This window comes from Pinus tabuliformis, chromosome 9, assembly GCF_031772625.1.
Source record: "Pinus tabuliformis cultivar Carrire ecotype Pingquan chromosome 9, CPIR1, whole genome shotgun sequence".
NCBI classification, from domain to species: domain Eukaryota; kingdom Viridiplantae; phylum Streptophyta; class Pinopsida; order Pinales; family Pinaceae; genus Pinus; species Pinus tabuliformis.
Genome location: NC_142307.1, coordinates 259719927 through 259744716, shown reverse-complemented (window position 1 = coordinate 259744716; position 24790 = coordinate 259719927). Strand labels below are relative to the sequence as shown.

General features: G+C 37.7%; 1 protein-coding gene and 1 pseudogene across 3 annotated transcripts; both read right to left on the bottom strand.

Annotated features, from left to right (window-relative positions):
* Positions 1 to 3205: 3205 nt before the first annotated feature.
* On the bottom strand, positions 3206 to 5825 carry LOC149148173 (2-methylene-furan-3-one reductase pseudogene; annotated as a pseudogene). Its single transcript, XR_016263188.1, has 4 exons — positions 5613 to 5825; positions 5033 to 5516; positions 4241 to 4955; positions 3206 to 4052 (listed from the first exon to the last, which is right to left on the bottom strand). The product of XR_016263188.1 is annotated as a 2-methylene-furan-3-one reductase pseudogene (transcript).
* LOC149148172 (2-methylene-furan-3-one reductase-like) lies at positions 5356 to 19298 on the bottom strand. Of its 2 annotated transcripts, XM_089442176.1 has the most exons (3): positions 18729 to 19298; positions 16630 to 18510; positions 5356 to 5516 (listed from the first exon to the last, which is right to left on the bottom strand). In XM_089442176.1, exons 1-2 carry the CDS (start codon positions 18915 to 18917, stop codon positions 17974 to 17976), a joined length of 726 nt encoding a protein of 241 aa, XP_089298302.1. In that variant the 5' UTR covers positions 18918 to 19298; the 3' UTR covers positions 5356 to 5516; positions 16630 to 17973. The 2 variants fall into 2 exon arrangements, with proteins under 2 accessions (XP_089298302.1, XP_089298303.1); XM_089442177.1 differs by lacking the exon at positions 5356 to 5516 and having other exon boundaries at positions 17408 to 18510; positions 18658 to 18792.
* Between the last annotated feature and the right edge of the window lie 5492 nt (positions 19299 to 24790).

Below are 24790 nucleotides of genomic sequence, written 5' to 3'. Positions count from 1 at the left end.
CATATGATTTTTCTTAAAGCCCCATTAAGCATTCAAAACTCAGATTTAAACTATCTAAAAAAATTTCAAACTTTAAACCAATAGAATACAAATGGTAAAATATGCTAAACTTTGAATATTGCAAAAAACAAATAGTTTATATACCATTGTCCACCAATCAACTCAAAACAGAGTGAATCTATTAACTATTTAAAGCCAAGCCAATCCTAAAGTCTACAGAGATATTAATAATGATAATAATTATCACAGCTAAAGTCTACAAAGATGTGCATACTCTAGCCCCCTTTAGATTTGAACTTATATTCTCTTCCAAAAACACATAATTCTTAGGCATTAAACCTAAACCTAGATAAAAATTCATTTTAAAGGAATGGGAAGGCATTCACAAATTCAAGTGACAAATAAACATTTTCAAAGAATAAACCAAAAATACCAAACTTCTTTTAAATTTAAAAACCAAACCACACATTTATACTATCATTGTTAGAACATGATAAAAACTATCACAAAATCATAAAAACAAATAACTAGTAAAATGTTTCTTTCCAAACCTATTTGTTTAATATTTTTTTTTAATCATGATAAATGAGTAAGATATTCTAATTAAAAAAAAAAAAAAAAAAAACAAAACCTAATAAATTTACCCCTCTAATTTAACCAAATATATTCATAATCCGGACCAAATGGGTTTCACAAAGAAACCATGCAAGCCAAGCTAAGCCACAAATCTGGGTGGAAAGCCCATAGTGGCCATTAAATCGTGTAACCACAAAGTATTAAAAAATACTAGTTTTTCTTCCTCTTTGAAAGTGAGCATCTTTGTTTCAGTGCAGATTCTGAAAATATTCCAAAGTCCTAAGAACAGTAAGCAAGTTATTTCAAAATATTTCCAGAATATACAATAAGATAATTTCAGCAAGCCAAAGTACAAACTCACTTCATGCTTTCTATTGCAGGAAAAGAGCTCATCACAACGTCAACAAAAATCAGTCACAGAGAACAATTGCAAGCCACTAAGGACCACAGTCCTTTTCCAACTCAACCAAATTTATCCATACAATCGATTTCACGATTAGTCAATGTCCCGAAGAACAGAAGAACGAATGCAAGGAATGTTATACCTCTCGAAGGAAAAGAGGGGGAGATAAGCAAGTTAACCTGGTCGTTAACCCTGAGCTCTGTGTGTTACGGGATACGGTTGTGATCCATCCAACCTCTGGTTTGTGTTAGCCCTACGCTTTGCCCGAGTGTTCTATCACACATCTGCTCTATATGAAGAAGAGACACCAGTTCATAGCATTCACCAAACACGAGCAGGAAATCCATGAATCCCAATGCAGGTCATGAAGTATCTAACCTTTGCTCTATCTTAGCCCTGAACTCTACACCTGGGTGGTATATTTTTCCGTTATAAGCATTGAGAATTAAGGATTTACGGTTTGAGTAAAAGGTCAGTGTTGAATGTTTAAAGTTGGTGAATAATACTCGGTATTCAAGAGGTTTGAGCTTTTGAAGTTATTTGGATTACAGATTTTATGTATGTAATTGATATGATCACAGTCGTTCACATTTAGCTTAATTTCGCTTTATATCTATTGAAGATTTTGTGTTCACATATAACTTAACTTCGCTTTATATCTATTAGATATACAAAATCTGCAATTAAAATCAAGATAATCAAACAAGAATCTAAAGGTCTGGCTTCCTGAAACAACCCTAACCATAACTAGAAGTGTCTTACTTTCACAAAAAAAAGAAGTGACTACATTAGCTACAGAGGTAAGCTAATGAGAACATTCACTCTTAATAGATTCAAGAGTCTCCATTGGACAGTTTCTGAAATGATTGGGCACTTTGAATTTCCTAAAAAGATGCAAAGTAATTTGATGGTCGCTTCTGAGATGATTGGGCACTTTGAATTTCCCAAATAGATGCAAAGTAATTTGATGGTCGCTGAACTTTTGTTTCAGAACGATGGCACCATTGGGGCAGATTCTGGTTGTGAGTCTGCCATGAATGTTTTTAGTTCATATAGATGAATCTGATTGGTTGAGATCAACCTTGATAGAAATAATTCATTCTGATATCAATAAATCAGTAATGGTTGAGGAAAAAGCTTTAATATCAATGAATCAGGTAGCAGGTTTTATGCTCTGAAGGGTTGAATTGTTTTTTGGGAATAACAGTGCAATCTTAATGCCATAGATTGAATTTCATATTAAATCCGAAAACTACGATGATATAGATTCGTTAGCTTATGCATTTCTGAAGTATAATATACATTTAAAAAAATTTGTTTGCAGGAATTTTGGCTTAAATTGTTAGACACGAGATTTCAACTGAACAAAAGTTCAGTGGTCATCAAGTAGTAAAAAGATAAGAGAGTTCAGCGTTTTTAATGATGGATCATCGGTAAAAATGACAGAGTTTACGGTTCTAGATAACCGGTGAATAGTTCAGGTTTTTAATCACAAAAGATATTTTGAATTCAAATTAACCTTAATAGTTCAAGTTCAGAATTAATCTTAATTTCAAATTTATTGAAGGTGAAGAGTTATTTTTCAAATTTATTGAAGGTGAAGAGTTATTTTTCTAGAGTGAATGGTTAAGTTTTTGATTGTAAGTTTGAATTTATTAAGAGTGGAAAGTTATGTTTTCTCAACGGCAGCCAGAAAATTATTATAATTTAATTTGTCAAATTATTAGTGAGAATAATTATTATGGGTAGCTATTAATTAATATAGCTTACTATTAACTAATACAAATTGACTCATCATTACTCTTTAAAAAAAATCCCACCACCTGAAATAAATAGCAAATAATTAAAAAAACACATGATAATTCTAAAAAAACCACACTTGAAAAAAATAGCTAATAATTAAAAAAAACATAATAATTCTAAATTTATTTTATCAAAATTATATGATACTCAACTTTCTAATTTAAAACGTAAAAAATATAGAAAAATCAAAATAATAAAATAATCCTTAAAAAAATATTAGGTACACATCAAACATGGGACGAAATTCAAATAATCATTCATTTAAAAACACTGGAATAACACTGCCTCTGAAATTCAAAAGTTTTAGTTGGAAATAAATTATTTTTTTAACCAAATTTTTAATATAAAACCTAAAACATAGAAATAACCCGCGTTTAGCTAATTGGAAACATAACTGGAAAATTTTTAAAATACAAAACTATGATTCCGAAATTTCTTCACATTACATATATAAATAGAAACTGCTAAACAGGCACAGATAATATCGGTCACAATATGTTCAGTAAATACACATAAATATGTTCAGTAATTGAAACTATGTAATACTATATGTTCAGTAATTGAAACTATGTAATACTTTTATTCATCTTTACATTCTGTTCTATTTTTGGGTGCCTCTCAACTGACTCCTTGTAACAGAAGTTACTTCTGGCCATCCTAATACAAGAGTCCAAAGCTGAAGCGCAGAGTTCAACGGGGTCGTGGATGGTCCAGTAATAGTGATAATGTTGATGAAGGCTCCTTGAATCAATTTTAAGGATAACTTTTATTCACTGTTATTCTCTGGATATTCGATCTTGAAATGATCCAACACTGTCTTATCCTTTAATTCCTGGCTCCAGAAAAAATCACCTGTTCCGATTCCCATCATTTTAAGCGGAAAATAAAAGTAAAAGACCTAAAATATTGACCAGGTGCCAGTTTCCCCATCTTGGGATAGGTTTTAGTTCAATTCCTAGCCTGTTCAATCTTTTCAGCAGTTCAACAGCTATGAAAAAGGCTAACAGTGTATAATTGATTGAATACCTGTAGGCTGCAGGTTTTTCAGGCCAAGAGCTTATGACTTCCTCCAGAGGATGACATGGGTGCCTCAGATAATCCCTCCAGTTAAGGACTTTTTCTTTGCGAATATTGAAGTAGCAAGCCTAACCTGTTGACTAGGGTTCTCTGAGTAGAGGCATGCTCGTTCTTCCACGGGCATTTCGAAGAATTCTTTGGCAATTTCCATCATGCTTTTCATGGTTACTTCTGGCACACCATGGTTCACTATCTGCACTCACATAGATCAACCACAAGATATGTGGCCATAAAAACAAATCATATGAAGAGTCAGAAGAGTCAGAAGCAACATAAAATCAGAAGAGTCAGATGAAATCATAACCCTAAATTAGACACGGGGAACCTGATAATTGACAGTCTAAGATTGCAGATGAGTTGGAATTGAGGTATATGGTCTACCTGGAAACAGCCATCCTCCTCCAATGCATGCTGGATTTTATGGACCACCTCTGCTCTGTTAGGGCCATCCAGGTCCTGGAGATCCACCACCGGAATGCTCTGAGAGTAAGACACCTCAGACAGCTGGGGCCGTTCACTGGGAGGCAGGATATATTTATCCTGCACTTGAAGATGATTTATTCCATTGGACAGAAGCTTTTCAACAGCATTCACCTCCTGGGTCAGGACATCTTCCATCGTAGATGCCATCTTTCTTTCTCGAGTGCCGTTAAATTGACAGTGGCACCACCTAGTGCTGTGCAAAACTAAGTTTCGTTTTGAACACCAGAAATAGGATGTCGGATGGTGGGTCAAAAGAAGACTGAAGTGGCAGCAGACAGCCATTATCTCGATTGCAGATTCATTTAACATTTTTACGTGGCTATTTGGACCCACTTTTCCGTCGTTCATATTCATTATCGGAATTATTTACCTCGGAAAACTTTTGCAACGAGAAGCTTGTGTCTGACATCCATCGTTGTCTCAGAGCTGTCTAATATGAACGACGGAAAAGTGGATCCAAATAGCCATGTAAGAATGTTAAATGAATCTGCAATCGAGATAAGGGCTGCCGATGAAACCCCAAAAAATTCAACCCTACCATGAGGCTGAAACGAAGCTATGTCCAGAACTTTGGCTTCCTCTTTGGCCACCACCTGAGACTTTGCTGAATCCCCTGCAAATTAGATAAAACCATAGATTAGGTCACCTGACAGGTGAAGTCAAGCAAAGCAAGGGGAGTGAGTGACTGACCTATGGTGTCAAAAACGAAATCGAATTTCTCAGAGATCTGATCGTAGCTCTGCTTCGTATAATCGATGACCACATCCGCCCCCAGGCTTTTCACGAACTCGAGCTTCACAGTGCTAGACGTGGAAACGATCCTGGAAGCTCCATAGACATGCCTCGCCAGCTGAATGGCCAGACTGCCCACTCCACCCGCTCCTCCCACAATGAACACACTCTTCCCATTCTCAAATTTGGCTATATCGAACGCCTGCTGTGCAGTCAGGAGCGCAAGCGGCAGGCTCGCTGCTGCCTCGAACGATAAATTTTTGGGCTTCGGCGCCACCAGGTATTCCTCCACCACAGTATACTGGGCGAGGGTTCCCCATTGTTTGGGCCTGCCCGCTCCGAAATCCTGGATGTCGCTGTAGACCTCATTGCCATTCTTGAACTTGGTAACACCATCACCCACTTCGACCACCAGTCCTGCCGCATCACAGCCCGGCACAGTCTAAATAACACAGACCAATTATTCAGAAAACCATGATAAAAAATACATAAACAGTAGAATTTCCAGATTTAAAATGTTAAATTCAGAAATTCTAACATGAATTCTCAGGTTTTCAGAGGAAAATTTGTAGAGTATTGTAGATTTTATGGTCAATTCTGTGGAGCTTCCATTGCCTGATCTCGTGAAGTATCCACTTCTGTTGACATACAACTTTGAAAAGAGGATAATTCCACGTTTTAGAGTAATGGAGGCATTGGCATCCACGCCAGTGCAAGAGTTGAAAATACCTTTTATACAGATTTTCCACATGACAAAAAAATGATTCTTGGAGAATTATGTTAACAGACATGCTAAATCCTCAATTCTGCGGACTATTTACCATTGTAGGAAAGCTGGAAAGTTTAGCATTCACAAGTGGACAATGTGTTTCAATCAAAGAGATTCACAAATGTTCTGAGAGTTCATGAGGACATTCAATACAACTCTTCTTGTGCACCAGTATTAGTTGTAACGTTCCTTTCATCAAACATGGTACATGAAGGGTTGACTATTATGGCTTCCTTAGCACAAGAAGAGTTCAAAAAGAGTACTTATAACATCAAATTCATAGAGATGCCAGCCTGCATTTTTGAGAATCAGATTTAGAAACAGGAGCAGTTCGAAAATATTATTTCATGCTTTACAATTATGGGTGCAACTCACCTTAACTATTTTTCTCCATTGCCTTTAAATGCAAATTTAGACTCTTTATATCAGAGTGAAAAAGTCAAATGACAAATGTTGTTTTGTTGCACATTCTTGTGAAAAATAAACTCTCCCATTTATATGATGCTTTTGGTGCCATAGACCGCCCTTATTTGAAAATAATGGTTGGTGATTGCTTGCTTTCCAGACAAGGATGAGGTGGGCAGACAGAGAGAGGGAGATGGGATTAATTTTCCAATGCTCTGACACATTTGAAAATTATGGCTAGAGATTGCTTGCTTGTCAGACAAGAATGAGGTGGGAAGACAAAGAGAGTGGCATGGGATTAATCTTCCAATGCTCAACATGTTCTTTCCAGAGCAGGGAAATATTGCTTTTGAAGGAGGAGACTAACTGCTACAAGACATGAGAATGATATTAAAAAGAAGAGAGAAATCCAGAAGAAGACGAAGGAGATGATGCATGTTCGTGTTCTTTTTAGAAGAAGAGTAGACATCGCCTTCACATTACACAACATATTTTCAATTCAAAACCTGCATTGCCTCCCCTGTTTTGTTGTAGAATAAATTATGCCACAAATAGCATATTTTCTCATCACCCTGAGTGATGCTTCAGTCCTAGTTACCTTCTAAACATATAAACATTACAATTATATAAAATATTAAGATAAATAAATTTCTTTAAAAAAACATACCACATTTTTCTTATGTCATTTTCCTAATCCCCAGTTTTTTTTAGATATACTATGGTTTTCAACATATGATGAGTTGAAATTTTTGCTATTTCAATTTTTCATATTTACATATTTCTGTTTGATGATTTGAATTGTGATTTTCAATATATGATGATTTAAACTTTTTGCTAGTCCTATTTTAGATACATAAATGTTGTTTTCATAATTTGAACTATAATTTTCAACAGATGACTACTTAAACTTTTTGGTAATTCGTTATATTTTAGTTATCCCATAAATGTTGTTTGATAATTTAAACTTTCATTAAATTTATAATATCCTAGAATTATATATTATAACTCAATTGTGTGAAGGTACTTTGAAAAAGGAAGTTTCATAATTTCAACTTTCATTAATTCTATAATATATATTATAGAAATATATTATAACTCAAATGTGTAGGTAAGTGTAGGGATACATACAGAGTCTTCCACATGCTGTAACACTGGATCACCCCCACATAGCATCAGAAGTGGTTAAAAACATTAACCTTCCATCGTACAATACAGATGTTTAAGTACTGAAAATGACAAAAATGCCAGGGAAGGTCCTCTTACAAATGCCCATGATAGGCTTAACATAAAACATAAATGAAAGTCGCCTGAAATGGCAGAAAGAAAAATGATCATATAAAAAATAATATATAACTTTTTAAAAAATGGTCTTATAGATACTCCTTAGCTGAGCTGTCATTCTATGAGGGGTGCAGCTACAAAGTCACCAAGGGCTTGCACCTGGTCTCATACACACCCACTTTGAGGGTTTTGAACCCAAGTCTCCACCTTAATATAAGCCCAGTCATCTCACTACTTACCACTAGACCACATTCCTGAGGATAACAAATTAGACTTTTAAGAAGCACACCACTAAAATTCATGTTTTTTTGAAGTTATTTGAGAATTTCCAGCTTGGTATCACTGGGTGCTGATACAATGGTGTAGCATAGGATGCCTTAGCATGAACTACTGTTGCTTAAGATTCAAAATGCAGGTGTCGTACCACTCAACCAATGGGTGGTGGAAAACCATAAACAATCATATTAGAAACACTGAAATGTATCTCATAAAAGTTTCATGCAAAGAATGTTAATGATTGAGAACACGGCAAGCTTGGTGTCATTTATAACAAACAAGATTACAGGTTTGCAGCTCTTCTAAGCAAAGCAACCTCAAACTCTGCCAAGTACCTCCATTCAAGAGAGCTTGACATGTAATTTCAAATGGTGAAACTCCACTTCGGACAGCTAAAAACAGTCCCAAACAATCCCGATCAGCATAGAGAAAGACCACCTTTTCTAACCTCAAGGTTGCGATCTCAAGGCCAGCTGAAATTCAAATTGCAGATAAAAAATAATGCAAGTGATAAAAGGTTCCAATTCCAGGATAACATTTTATAGGTTGACAAAAATAGATTAAGACAGGGTTACATCACTTGTCAAGTATCTGAAACAAGAGATCATAACAAAACACCCACCTCATTCATGACCAGACATTGAACATATAAAGGCTATATGACAAGCATCCCTGCAAGATATCCATATAAAGGCCTAAAAGATTGAAAAGACTACTTCCTCAATTTATCCTCTGCACTCTGACTTATTTGTAATGCAGCCTAGCATGTGCAGGGTGTGCTAGTTAGCAGAGTAGGGTAAAGTCTAAAAAAGCGATAGATGAGCAAATCCTAAACTCCGAAATGACAGCAACCATGGCTTGTCCTATCAAAGCAGAGCAATGAAATAAATGGAAAAAAAGGTTGGTTGTCTAACCGAGCCTCCATGAAGATTGAAAATTCAGATAAAGCAAAGGAATATGCAGTACATTGGAAAACTCAGAAAGAAATAAAACTTAGGTTTGCTGTAAATAAAAGGACTCAACCATGTGAAATGTCTTCGAGGAAAGGCATTGTGCAAAAATGTTTTGGCTTGAGAAGTTGAAAGAAATGGTAACTTCCTGCTTATTGAATTCAAGTTTTCATAAGTTAGAGCAATGAGCTTGATCTTGAATCCACACTCTACCCACTTCTGGGTTTGAACCTATGACCTATTAGGACGAAACACATGCTCATAACCATTAGGCCCACTCAAGCTGTACAACCACACCCCTAAAGAGTTGAAAAGACAGAATCATCTCCATATAAACAACTACAAGAGAAAAATGATCATATAAAAGATAATATATAACTTTTTGAAAAATGGTCTTATAGATACTCCTTAGCTGAGCTGTCATTCTATGAGGGATGTATCTATGCTAACAAAGTCACCAAGGGCTTGCACCTAGTCTCATACACACCCACTTGGAGGGTTTTGAACCCAAGTCTCCACCTTAATACAAGCCCAGTCATCTCACTACTTACCACTAGACCACATTCCTGAGGATAACAAATTAGACTTTTAAGAAGCACACCACTAAAATTCATGTTTATTTGAAGTTATTTGAGAATTTTCAGCTTGGTACCACTGGGTGCTGATACAATGGTGTAGCATAGGATGCCTTAGCATGAACTACTGTTGCTTAAGATTCAAAATGCAGGTGTCGTACCACTCAACCAATGGGTGGTGGAAAACCATAAAAAATCATATTAGAAACACTGAAATGTGTCTCATAAAAGCCTCATGCAAAGAATGTTAATGATTGAGAACACGGCAAGCTTGGTGTCATTTATAACAAACAAGATTACGGGTTTGCAGCTCTTCTAAGCAAAACAACCTCAAACTCTGCCAAGTACCTCCATTCAAGAGAACTTGACTTGTAATTTCAAATGGTGAAACTCCACTCTGGACAGCTAAAACCAGTCCCAAACGATCCCGATCAGCATAGAGACAGACCACCTATTCTAACCTCAACGTTGCGATCTCAAGGTTGGCTGAAATTCAAATTGCAGATAAAAAATAATGCAAGTGATAAAAGGTTCCAATTCCAGGATAACAATTTATAGGTCGACAAAAATAGATTAAGACAGGGTTACATCTCTTGTCAAGTATCTGAAACAAGAGATCATAACAAAACACCCACCTCATTCATGACCAGACATTGAACATATAAAGGCTATATGACAAGCATCCCTGAAAGATATCCATATGAAGGCCTAAAAGATTGAAAAGACTACTTCCTCAATTTATCCTCTGCACTCTGACTTATTTGTAATGCAGCCTAGCATGTGAAGGGTGTGCTAGTTAGCAGAGTAGGGTAAAGTCTAAAAAAGCGATAGATGAGCAAATCCTAAACTCCAAAATGATAGCAACCATGGCTTGTCCTGTCAAAACAGAGCAATGAAATAAATGGAAAAAAAGGATGGTTGTCTAACCGAGCCTCCATGAAGATTGAAGATTCAGATAAAGCAAAGGAATATGCAGTACATTGGAAAACTCAGAAAGAAATAAAACTTGAGTTTGCTGTAAATAAAAGGACTCAACCATGTGAAATGTCTTCGAGGAATGACATTGTGCAAAAATGTTTTGGCTTGAGAAGTTGAAAGAAATGGTAACTTCCTGCTTATTGAATTCAAGTTTTCATAAGTTAGAGCAATGAGCTTGATCTTGAATTCACACTCTACCCACTTCTGGGTTTGAACCTATGACCTAGTAGGACGAAGCACATGCTCGTAACCATTAGGCCCACTCAAGCTGTACAACCACACCCCTAAAGAGTTGAAAAGACAGAATCATCTCCATATAAACAACTACAAGAGAAAAATGATCATATAAAAAATAACATATAACTTTTTAAAAAATGGTCTTATAAATACTCCTTAGCTGAGTTGTCATTCTATGAGAGGTGTATCTATGCTAACAAAGTCACCAAGGGCTTGCACCTGGTCTCATACACACCCACTTGGAGGGTTTTGAACCCAAGTCTCCACCTTAATACAAGCCCAGTTATCTCAATACTTCACTAGACCACATTCCTGAGGATAGCAAATTAGACTTTTAAGAAGCACACCACTAAAATTCACGTTTTTTTTAAGTTATTTGAGAATTTCCAGCTTGGCACCTTTGGGTGCTGATACAATGGTGTAGCATAGGATGCCTTAGCATGAACTACTGTTGCTTAAGATTCAAAATGCAGGTGTCGTACCACTCAACCAATGGGTGGTGGAAAACCATAAACAATCATATTAGAAACACTGAAATGTATCTCATAAAAGCCTCATGCAAAAAATGTTGATGATTGAGAACACGGCAAGCTTGGTGCCATTTATAACAAACAAAATTATGGGTTTGCAGCTCTTCTAAGCAAAACAACCTCAGACTCTGCCAAGTACCTCCATTCAAGAGAGCTTGACATGTAATTTCAAATGGTGAAACTCCACTCCGGACAGCTAAAAACAGTCCCAAACGATCCCGATCAGCATAGAGACAGACCACCTATTCTAACCTCAAGGTTGCGATCTCAAGGCCAGCTGAAATTCAAATTGGAGATAAAAAATAATGCAAGTGATAAAAGGTTCCAATTCCAGGATAACAATTTATAGGTTGACAAAAATAGATTAAGACAGGGTTACATCTCTTGTCAAGTATCTGAAACAAGAGATCATAACAAAACACCCACCTCATTCATGACCAGACATTGAACATATAAAAGCTATATGACAAGCATCCTTGAAAGATATCCATATAAAGGCCTAAAATATTGAAAAGACTACTTCCTCAATTTATCCTCTGCGCTCTGACTTATTTGTAATGCAGCCTAGCATGTGAAGGGTGTGCTAGTTAGTAGAGTAGGGTAAAGTCTAAAAAAGCGATAGATGAGAAAATCCTAAACTCCAAAATGACAGCAACCATGGCTTGTCCTGTCAAAACAGAGCAATGAAATAAATGGAAAAAAAGGTTGGTTGTCTAAGCGAGCCTCCATGAAGATTGAATATTCAAATAAAGCAAAGGAATATGCGGTACATTGGAAAACTCAGAAAGAAATAAAACTTAGGTTTGCTGTAAATAAAAGGACTCAACCATGTGAAATGTCTTCGAGGAAAGGCATTGTGCAAAAATGTTTTGGCTTGAGAAGTTGAAAGAAATGGTAACTTCCTGCTTATTGAATTCAAGTTTTCATAAGTTAGAGCAATGAGCTTGATCTTGAATTCACACTCTACCCACTTCTGGGTTTGAACCTATGACCTATTGGGACGAAACACATGCTCGTAACCATTAGGCCCACTCAGGCTGTACAACCACACCCCTAAAGAGTTGAAAAGACAGAATCATGTCCATATAAACAACTACAAGAGAAAAATGATCATATAAAAAATAATATATAACTTTTTAAAAAATGGTCTTATAGATACTCCTTAGCTGAGCTGTCATTCTATGAGGGGTGTATCTATGCTAACAAAGTCACCAAGGGCTTGCACCTGGTCTCATACACACCCACTTGGAGGGTTTTGAACCCAAGTCTCCACCTTAATACAAGCCCAGTCATCTCACTACTTACCAATAGACCACATTCCTGAGGATAACAAATTAGACTTTTTAAGAAGCACACCATTAAAATTCATGTTTTTTTGAAGTTATTGGAGAATTTCCAGCTTGGTACCATTGGGTGCTGATACAATGGTGTGGCATAGGATGCCTTAGCATGAACTATTGTTGCTTAAGATTCAAAATGCAGGTGTCGTACCACTCAACCAATGGGTGGTGGAAAACCATAAACAATCATATTCGAAACACTGAAATGTATCTCATAAAAACCTCATGCAAAGAATGTTAATGATTGAGAACACGACAAGCTTGGTGTCATTTATAACAAACAAGATTACAGGTTTGCAGCTCTTCTAAGCAAAACAACCTCAAACTCTGCCAAGTACCTCCATTCAAGAGAGCTTGACATGTAATTTCAAATGGTGAAACTCCACTCCGGACAGCTAAAAACAGTCCCAAACGATCCCGATCAGCATAGAGACAGACCACCTATTCTAACCTCAAGGTTGCGATCTCAAGGCCAGCTGAAATTCAAATTGGAGATAAAAAATAATGCAAGTGATAAAAGGTTCCAATTCCAGGATAACAATTTATAGGTTGACAAAAATAGATTAAGACAGGATTACATCTCTTGTCAAGTATCTGAAACAAGAGATCATACAAAACACCCACCTCATTCATGACCAGACATTGAACATATAAAGGCTATATGACAAGCATCCCTGAAAGATATCCATATAAAGGCCTAAAAGATTGAAAAGACTACTTCCTCAATTTATCCTTTGCACTAAGACTGATCCGGACTTAAACAGGAACGCAACAAATTACAGAGATAACCATAAACACAGATATGCAACAGAAATAATACTTCATTTCATTAATGTAAAATACTGAAATATGTTTACAAACAGTAATGGAAATAAACCAGCTAGGGCGATGGTAGCTTATCTCTAACAAGAGATGTGGTGGCTACATGCCTCTGAACTGTGTTACAATGAGGCTCGAAGGCCTATTTATTGTTGAGAAACAATGGAAAACCCTTAACATTCCAAAACCTAACCCTAGAAGATGAAACGCCAAATTGTGGTCCCCGTTTGGGTAAATTGGTACATCAATTTCCCGAGGTCGTAATTTTGGCATACGATCTTCGTTTGACGCATATAATAGCTCGTTAGAAAGATCTATCCGAGCACTACCACTTTGGGAAGGGAAACATTTGTCCATGGACCCATGTTGCCCCTAGATTTCCAAAAAAACGTTGTTTAGGGCCTCAAAATGGCTCCGGAAGTTCAGGACCCGAAAAACTACTAAAAATAGTAAACTGTGCTACAATTTAGGAAACTAAAAAAACTGAAAGAGACAGTTGTGGGGGTCCAAATGGGATAGGTGGGTGGCCACCAACATCCACCTGGATCATTCCTCCCCCCTTAGGAAGCAATGGTCCTCATTGCGTTGAGTTCCTCCCTGAGATGAAGAAGCTTCTGCTGAGTTGGGTCTTTGGTGAGCTGTTCTACAATCTCTGATGTGTCCAGAAATGGTGGGAAGTATGGTTGACGACAGTGCACATTAAACACTCGGTGCAAGCGAAGAAATGGAGGAATGTTGTGCTTCAAAGCATTGTTGCCCGTTGCCTTGGGACTGGTGTAAGGACCATGTCGGAGTGGTCTGAGTTTCTGATGGGTTTTGGTAAGGCATTCTCTCTGCAGATGTAACCAAACTTTGTCACCCACCTGAAACTTGTGTGGTACCCCTGTGGGTGAGGAGAAGTTGTTCCTGTGTTCTGTCATGACCGTATCCCTTTGTTGTTGTTGCTACGTGGAGGAACCCTTTGCGGGGGTCATGGATGTAGCAACGATCTTCCCCTTACTTTGGGAGCGAACCAGACAGAAAATAAATTTCCTAGTCTGTGATATGAGCTTGCTGCCTTTCTTGGCAGTGATCAAAGAGGTGGCGGTAGGTGGGACTACCTCCGGCATCCTGTATAATGAATTATCCAAAGAAATAATGACAGTGCGAGGCGTTGACTCATACATAGCATGTCGCCTCCACAAGTATGGTTGTCCTAATAATACATCGCAAACATCCAGAGGTGTAACATCACACAATACCTCGTCTGTGAAGGGCTTGATGCTGTAGGGAAGGCAGCACTGCTAGCGAACTTTGAGATCTCGTCCTTCATGAAGCCACCCGATACTGTACGGCTGCGGTGTGGTGTAGTCGGTAGGCCCAACCGCTTCACGACCTCTGCTGAAATGAGGTTCTTTTGGCTGCCACTGTCGACAATGAATTGCAGCGGCGAACCCTTAACCCACATCTGTGAGTGGAAAAGACGTTCCCCCTCCTCTAGATCTTCGGGCTCATTTTTCTGGATCTTGGCGGTGGCAACAGTGGCGCTGGGATCCACATCAATGATCTGCTTCCCTTTTCCATTCCTCTTGTCGGGTTCTGGCTCAGGGTCGAAACATGCATCTAATTCGGAAGCCTTCAACTCGGCCACCAGCGACTGCTTGGTCTGACACTCACTTGTGTCATGAGTGGGACTCTTGTGGAACTCACACCACTTCCTTGTGTCCTTCTTCGGCTTCGTGGTGTTGTTCTTTTCTTGCGGCTTCGACGGGTTGTCTTGGGTCACCCCGCCTTGACTTTGTCCTTTGGGCTTCGGATTTGCAGATCCAAAGTCTCGCTTCTTCTGTTTGAACTTTTGCTCGATTTTGACAGCATATCGGTACATTGTGCTGAGCGAGGAGATGTTCAGGAACTCCATCTCTTCCTGGATGTATCTGTGTAGGCAGCCGCGATATTTGAGTACCAAATGCGGCTCAGAGTCCTTGATACCCAACTGTGTGCGAAGGGTATGAAAAATGTTTGTGAACTCTGGCACATCCTGGTCCCGTCCCTGCCGCAGCGTGGTCCACTTTATGTATTTGTCCTCATAGTTTTTGACAGGGTGGTACTGCTCCTTGATGGCATCTCGAAATGAATTCCAAGTGCGTGCGGCTGAAAATAGTGAGCCTGTGCTTTCATTCTTTTGCTCGCAGTAGATTTCCCACCAATCCTTAACGTGGGGGGCTGCTTTGAGAAGAGCGAAAACAATCTTTTCCCGACTCGAAAATTCATGAACAGAAAAATACCCTTTTAGCAGATTTAACCATTTATCTACGGCATTTGTGTCTATTTGACCCTCGAAAATGGGGATTTCAAAATTAACTTGTACCTTAAACGGTGTGGCATTTCCAAAGTAGCTGTTGGAAGCTGATGCGTCACCTCTGGGTAGCCGCTGAAGGATCTGCGCAAAGCTATCCATCATCGCGTTCATTTGTCGCTCGAGGGTTTCTTCAAGCAAGATTTTGATAGAATCTCTTGCCCCCTTGTCTTTCTTCTCATCCGCCATGGAAGGCCGTCGGGATTTGCAAGGCTGGTCTTGCAAAGGTTCGACCAGTTCAAGCCCTAACTCCTTATATCCCGACCTCATTGGGGACATGCAAAGAAAAACAGAAAAAAAAAAAAAAAAGCAGACTGCTCTGATACCACTGATTCGGACTTAAATAGGAACACAACAAATTACAGAGATAACCATAAACACAAATATGCAGCAGAAATAATACTTCATTTCATTAATGTAAAACACTGAAATATGCTTACAAACAGTAATGGAAATAAACCAGCCAGGGCAATGGTAGTTTATCTCTAAAAAGAGATGTGGTGGCTACATGCCTCTGAACTGTGTTACAATAAGGCTCGAAGGCCTATTTATTGTTGAGAAACAATGGAAAACAGATCCTAATACAAACTCATTAACTACGAAGACGAAGAAAATAAAATGTGAAATATCTAATGGTAAAATGTATGGCTAAGGTGATTGAGAAAGAAGATTGAAAAGTCTACTTCCTCAATTTAGCCTTTGCACTCTGACTTATTTGTAATGCAGCCTAGCATGTGAAGGGTGTGCTAGTTAGCAGAGGAGGGTAAAGTCTAAAAAAGCGATAGATGAGCAAATCCTAAACTCCAAAATGACAACAACCATGCCTTGCCCTGTCAAAAGAGAAAAATGAGATAAATGGAAAAAAAGGTTGGTTGTCTAACCGAGCCTCCATGAAGATTGAAAATTCAGATAAAGCAAAGGAATATGCAGTACATTGGAAAACTCAGAAAGAAATAAAACTTAAAATTAATTGTATCATAATACTATCAGGTTCATTTTCTTTGAAGATTTAACCTGAAACAAAAATAAGAACTCTGCATTAGTTTCCAAAAAAACACACCTGTTTAGTTTTCTTTGTTGTTTCTAGCTTGTTGCGATTATAGGCATAGGCTTTCAAGTGAAGGGACAAGCTTATCAACAGATAACTTGTAGGGCTTTGTCCTTAGGCAGAGCAGAATCAATCCTCCATACACCTGAGTTGCAGGTTCTCACGAACAGCAATGGATATAAGCAAAATAGAATAGTGGTTGACAATAGTATAGTAAAGGCAGGAAACATAAAGCAAAATATAAAATGAGAAAGGAGAACAGTAACCCAGAATATATATAAAACCTAATAACTACCACCATAACCATTTGTGATGTAGAGGGCACCATATTCGGATGGAAGGCAAAACGACCAACTAATTATTTCTCATTGTAGCCGTCATCATCCTCCTGGCCCTCCACCTCCTGCAGAAAAAAACGGCCTACACGGCCCTCGTGCAGCAAAGAAGTAGGCCCCTCGTCCTCTGCGACCCTCGTCATCCTCTTGCAATCCTCTGCCCAAACCCTCCTTTGCAGGTCCCCCGCCCTCCTCTGTAGCAACTCCGCCCCTCTACACCCCCGCCCTCCTCTGCATCAAACGCGGCTAATACGTTAAGGTTTTTTTATGTTTTATAAGAATTTTTATTAAATTAGACGGTTGATTACCGTTGAATCATCTAACAATAGATCTAATAGCTAAGATTATGACAGAAAGGCATTTGGGAGAGTTCATTTCAAAGGAAAACGTCTTACAGCATAATTAAAAATGTACCATGTGAAATGAAATGTATAACCCTATAAGTGTGTAATCAATGTCCACAAGAAGCAACGCCGACCATTGTCCCGCAAACATCCGTCAGCTCAAATTGTGCATCCAACGAAAACCTTGTGTCTGACATTCGTAGTTGTCTTAGAGCTGTCTAGTCGACTAGATGGCTCTGAGCGTAGTTGTCTTAGAGCCGTCTAGTCGACTAGGCGTCTCTAAGACAACTACAGATGTCAAACACACAAGCTTCTCGTTGGATGCACAATTTGAGCCGACAGATGTTTGGGTCGACATTGCTTCTTGTGGAGATTGATTACACACTTATAGGGTTATACATTTCATTTCACATGGTACATTTTTAATTACGCCCTAAGGCGTTTCTCTCTGAAATGAACTCCCCCAAATGCCTTTCTGTCCTAATCTTAGCCGTAAGATATATTGTTAGACGATTCAACCGTACTCATACGTCTAACCCAAAAAAATTCTACCCTACCGTGAGGCTGAAACGAAGCTATGTCCAGAACTTTGGCTTCCTCGAGTGGAACTTTGGCTTCCTCTTTGGCCACCACCGGAGACTTCGCTGAATCCCCTGCAAATTAGATAAAAACATAGATTAGGCCACCTGACAGGTGAAGTCAAGCAAAGCAAGGGGAGTGAGTGACTGACCTATGGTGTCGAATACGAAATCGAATTTCTCGGAGATCTGATCGTAGCTCTGCTTCGTATAATCGATGACCACATCTGCCCCCAGGCTTTTAACGAAGTCAAGCTTCCCAGTGCTAGCCGTGGAAACAATCCTGGAAGCTCCATACACATGCTTCGCCAGCTGAATAGCGAGGCTGCCCACTCCGCCCGCTCCTCCCACTATGAACACGCTCTGCCCCTTCTCAAATTTCGCTATATCGAACGCCTGCTGCGCAGTCAGTATCGCAAGCGGCAGACTCGCTGCTTCCTCGAACGATAAATTAGTGGGCTTCGGCGCCACCAGGTATTCCTCCACCACTGTGTACTTGGCGAGGGTTCCCCACTGTTTGGACCTGCCCGCTCCGAAATCCTGGATGTCCCTGTAGACCTCATCGCCATTCTTGAACTTGGTAACACCATCGCCCACTTCGACCACCACTCCTGCCGCATCACAGCCCGGCACATTCTACATAACACGGACCAATTATTCAAAAAACCATGATAAAAAATACATAAACAGTAGAATATCCAGATTTAAAATGTTAAATTCAGAAATTCTAACATGAATCACAAATTGGGGAGATTATCAGATCCAGATGAAGATAAATCGTACTACTGCAAATCGGGGAATGGTATAAAAAGCATCTGTTAAAAAACACGGGAGGAATGGAACCATGTCAATACCGGAATGCCAGAATCTGCCCTTCTGAATAAGCCCTGCTGCCTCTTAAAGTCCACGGGATTGAGGGCAGCCGCTCGGATTTTAATTAAAAGCTGGCTCGGCCCCGGCTTTGGCACAGGGACTTCACCGAATTGCAACACATCCACGGATCCATATTCGTTGTAGAACCACGCCTTCTGGAGTTCACTCATATCTTCTTTCTGCCTGCAACACTCTTCTTTTTTAAATTAAATCGTTAACCGAACTTCCAGAGTATCGTGGCGAAGGTGAGCACAAGAAAGCTGCGTTGCCGGGCTCCAGTAGATTCAAGGTCTGGGAGAAACACATAGATCATTTCTAGAGTGAGTACAGATCAAAACCCACCCTGAATTGCAAACTCAAAAAAACCCTTCACCTGTCATAGTGATGTTGGTTGGAATGGCATCTAACCTATGGTAGTTATTCCCCATTTTTCAATAAAGAGTGCAACATATATCATTAGCGTGGAGCATTTCACATTCGACTGTATAGAATGCATTGCATCTAGACGAAAACAAAAGCTTTCGCCTATCATTATTACGTTAATGGGAGAGGCATCGCAACCTACATCATCAAACATGAAAAGATAGTGATTATTCACGTTACACTGGTACAGTTTTTTTGAATTTGTATTATGTCACATATAGCTGACCAGCATTTCACATTCAACTCTATAAATAGCGCTGTATAGAGATATGGAAGACAATGTATTTCACTATATATATACATACTATATATGTGAATTATGTATTTCACTATAGATATACACACTACATACTATATATATTAATTATGAATTAGTGATATAATTGATAGTTCATATTATTTTTATTTTCGTAGTATTAAAATTATTGTTATTTTTTGTGGTAGGTGATACAGTTTGAGTAGGCCTAATGATTAAGTATATGTGTTTCCTTTTAAAAAGTAAGAGTATGTATGTTTTTCTTTGTAGACTTAATAGTCAAATAAAAAGTAGAGTATGTATGTCTTTGTAGACTTAATAGTCAAATCCTTGTGTAGAGATAGGTCCCTTGTTCCACAAAAAATGGGGTTCATACAACAATTTAGTGTATGGGTTAGCCATGACCTTAAAATTAAATAATAATAATTATTATCATTGTATTTATATTATTATTCTTATTATTTTGAGTGGTAAGAGTATTAGGTTTTCAATTTTAAAGGAAAAAATATTTTTAGAATTTGGGCTTAGCATTTCATAACTAAGCAAAAACATATTCTTTACTTAAGGGTTTAGTTTAGTCACCATTTTTCCAATTATGAAACTCATTATCATTGGCCACTCCAAAAACACAATTCCACATATATTAATAGCTCTTTGTTCAAGACTCCAATCTCAGTGCCATCTTCAAGTGAATTAGAAATAGGTTGAGTGCCATCTTCAAGTGAATTAGAAATAAGTAGAGTGTCACTCCATAACAACTCTCTAGCTAGGGAGAGGGAGCTATTAGTTAACTCCACTCTTCATAATCCTATGATACCATAATGCCAACGCATGTGAAGCCTATCATGCTCCAAGTGGGTGGCACAAAGAAATATCACTTCCACCATATGACATGCAATAACCCCACACATATCCCATCTGGATTAAATCTCTACTATGATGGTGGGATATGGCCCAAACTAAGGTATTGGGTATAAGTTGCAAGGGAATCATTGTGCGTTGAGGAAGACATAGATGAATTTGTACTTATGGAAGAAACTTTGTTGGTTAGTCGACATACAACTACAATTTGGAATGTCTCACATTTGGCTATGTATCTAAGAATGGTGTGCCTTTCTTCTAGCCTATATATGTTACTTGAGTGACTCTAGTGGTTCATGTTTCTTATCTCCATTCCTTATCAAATCATTAGCAATGGGGGACACACATAATTTTCTGGTGGATAGATTTGACGACCAAGTTATTATCCTACTTTCAGATTTGTATTAAGGATGCCTTTCTTAACTTGTGTCCATGCTCAACATTCTTATTCAACAACAACATCTTCTACATAAAGGTGAAGTTTAGAGGAACACTACATGTCACCAAGTAGACACATTCGTGTGCCAATGTTTCATAGTCATTAGGAAATTTAGATACAAATATATAGAAAGATCATTCTTCCCCTTTTGGAATGGCATTCCTAATTTAAATTTGCCAAACTCTAGCTAAAATGTAAAATTCACCCAAGTTACTATATACATTCATTCAAGCATGTTTTGTAAAGTGTGTAGAATATAAAGTCTCTCATAAGCTATATACTAGATTAAGGAAGCCCCTCTAATCCTTATGAGCATTATGTTAATATTATATTTAGTATTAGATCTTGACTACTATAAACTAAAATTTTGGCATCTTATTACTTTTCTATTTTGATGTAATTTATTTGTGAGCTTTATTTGATAATTTATAATTAATATATATTTTTCAATTTTTTTAGAAAAATATTATGATCATTGCTATGTTATGAATTAAAATATTTTTAGTACATTAATATTTTTATCAAAGGGAAAATTCAAATAAATTACCTTATTATTTTAAACTCATTATTTTGTAATAGATTAAATTTGGAATTGATTTAAAATTTCTTCACTACAAATATCTTTTTCTTTAAAAAAAAAATTGAATAAATCAATTTATCAACCTAAACCTAGTTTAGTTTTAATGAAAATAATGTCTATATTATTATTTTTATTTTTATTTGTAGATCAGAAGGTTTTCATTAAGCTGAAAAGTTACATTGTTGTCTACAGCTTTTCAAAATTCTACAATCCTCACTCTTTCTAGATTTGTTGGGATGTAGATGATTAACGAAAATTTTTATAGTAGACAAAAATAATTGTGATATACAAAATAAAATATGCATGAGAAGCAATAAAACCATCAAAATTAGAACACAACCAATATCCATCTAGGAGTCAGAAGAAGTTACCGGAGCAAGATTCTCCGGTTTGGAACGAGGGGGTATCGACAACTTGAATTTGCACTATATGCCCTTCTCTATGTGGGCTACGTGAGCGTCTAAATGGCCCAGGTTGTCTTACATCCTCCATTGGCTTCTTTGGAGGTCATTGAGAAATGAGATTATTTCATTTCTATCATTGTATTTTTACTTGAGAAATTTCCCTAATAAGGTCTTCAATTACTAGTGTAGAGTGATCGATTGAATGTATTAATTTTTCCTTCCCTTGGTATGTCCTGAATATAGGATCCATTGTGAAAAATCACCAATGAGTTCAAAATATGAGAATGATTTTCTTTCCTTATGGAAAATTTGTTACAACCAACGAATATTAGCTTGGGTATCTAGAGGATTTGCAGCTTGGTAGGAAGGGACCAGTGCTTGGGCTTGAGAGTCAGTACGGGATTGACCAGACTAGCCACATTCTCCCCATGAAAATAATGACCCTACTGTCCCAACAGTGTCACCCAAGCAACAATCCAAACAATGTGATTCCCAAAAGGGAACCTAGGGTATCGACTCCTTGACTACAACCCCACAATATTTGTTGAGGCTATACAAAAGGGCCGACCCCATTTGGGAATGGCCCTCCCTGTCCATTGAGCCCAAGAATAAATACCACCTCCTATACACCGGTGGGGGGGGGAGGGGGGGGATCACACCCAACCAATAGAACAAAGCCCTTGCCATAAGAAAGTTTGAGACTAGAAGGAAAACATAGGCACTATACCAACAAATAACTTGCACTAAACCCCAAGGGAATTGAATGTCAATGAACTTGTCAATGAGGCCCACCAGAGACTTGATACAAGAGAAAAATAGAGAACCTAAAATTTCCTTACAATTAACTGATGCACTATCACTGAGATGGAGTGGCAAAACATGGAGAATTACCTTAAAATGTAGCCTAGGAAGGAGATGGGTAACGAGTCGTGAAACCTGATGAGCCTCAGTATTGTAGCAAGGATTCCGCAACTCCTAGGGCTACCAAGTTTACTTTATCAACACGGGGTTTCGTACAAACTAGGAGGTGACAGTGTTGTATACACAATAGATGCAACATTCTACTCATGTCACTTCCTAAGTGGGGAGCTATACCAATAGGGTCCCAGACCAGTCTTCTATTGACTAGAAGCAGTTTGACCATTGACAGTGAATGTAAAGTTAGTTCTAGTGCAGGGAAGTAAATGCTTTCCTATTTAGGAAATGAAAGTTGTTGAATTATATATGCTATCAAATGCCATAAATCATCTAGCTAGGAAATAACACAAATTACTTGTAGAAAAGAACTAGGCTAAATGCGCAATTGATCATCTAGCTATTTGGACTATTTGGACATGGGAAGTTGTTCTATCATTCTATGATATATATATATATGCATGCACTAACTATTTCATTTTGTATTTGCAGAAAAGAGTCTTTTAATCTAAATTTAGAAATGTAAATGTTATGCTTATTCTATTTGATCTTGAAGGGGGTAAAGGTATGGGAGAGTTGATCTCATGTGGCAATGATAGGCATGGAATCCAAGATGAGGGCATAACCTATTGGAAGTTGTTCTATCATTCTATGATATATATATATATATATATATATATATATATATATATATATATATATATATATATATATATATATATATATGCATGCACTAACGATTTCATTTTGTATTTGCAGAAAAGAGTCTTTTAATCTAAATTTAGAAATGTAAATGTTATGCTTATTCTATTTGATCTTGAAGGGGGTAAAGGTATGGGAGAGCTGATCTCATGTGGCAATGATAGGCATGGAATCCAAGATGAGGCCATAACCTATTCTCATACTAGCATTTTTGGTCAGAACAGGGGCAAATAGGCTGCTACAGAAGATCATGTAGTTGCTATAGGATGCCCTAGTTTGCTACATGATGTCTTGGTTTTCTACATGAAGTTAGTTGAAAGCTTTAGGAGGTCAAGAATGGTGTAGTGAGGTACTGGAGAGATGTATGAAAATGACAAAAGGTGTAGGGAAGGTGCACATTGCCCGAGGTTAAGCCCAACACTTCAAGGAGGTTGGATTTTCCTAAGGTGCCTACTCACAATGGCTCCAAAATGGAGATTTGGACTATGGGCTAGTATGCCTTAGTAGAAGGTGGAGAAGACTTAGGTGAATATGGTTGGATGAGTTCCTCACTGCAAATCAAAAATCCCTACAACAAAACTTGTTTTTCTCTTCATTTATGCATCACTACCTATCAACATGGAAAAGATAAATTGAATTTGAGAAAGTTGATCTATCTATTTCTAATGACTAGATCTATGAAATGGAATGCCTTTGTAAGCTATAGCAAAATCAAGAAACAAAAAAACAACTTTAGTTCCTTCGAAGAAATCATAAACAGTGATCTATCTAAAAATGAACCCTAAGTTATGCAATGGCCAAACGACAACTCTGTTTTTGGGTTGTGAGAATGGGACCCTCTAATCATGATCCCATGAGGGATACAAGGAAGAGGCCATTGTCACAAGTTTTTCTGGAGTACCTTCCTTCGCTACTTCACCTCTAATCTACTTCTTCATTTTAATGGAAACAAGATTAAGAAATCATTCAAATACTTGTTAAGTTAAACAAAACATAAATAACTTCAACAACTAACTATCAATTTAATCTAATAACACAGATACAAAAAGAGGAACTTCTATTGCTAAGGTTGGGCCTTAACCCAAGTGCTTCAGCCCTATAAGTCAATTTAGTGTTGGATCAAGGTAAAATTTCTCGTTATCATCAAAATGTCAAATACAACAATACAATAACAGTCATAATGCTTCAATTCAAATTGCCTCTTGGCTACATCAAAAAATTGAATCCTAATGAGTCCCTTAGCTCTCTTATTTATACAAAACTGGAGCTCCCAATAGTTCCCTAGAAAATAGGGAGACTTGTCACCCTAACTCGAGAATGACTCTTTCTTAACTGTCACTGGCTTGGCTGCCAATGGACTTGGCTTACTTGGCTGCTAGTAACTCCAGGCTGATGAGATATGGTGGTGGAATCTTCGAATGATTTGAGGAGTTAAGGAGGAGACCAATCTCCTAAAATCTCTC

What these genes read in the sequence shown, in the direction of transcription:
- LOC149148172 (XM_089442176.1), bottom strand. Translation starts at nt 18,917, where the DNA reads ATGAGTGAACTCCAGAAGGCGTGGTTCTACAACGAATATGGATCCGTG. An exon ending in GGGCAGATTCTGGCATTCCG is followed by an intron (nt 18,511 to 18,728) that starts GTATTGACATGG and finishes CGTGTTATGTAG; the next exon opens with AATGTGCCGGGCTGTGATGC.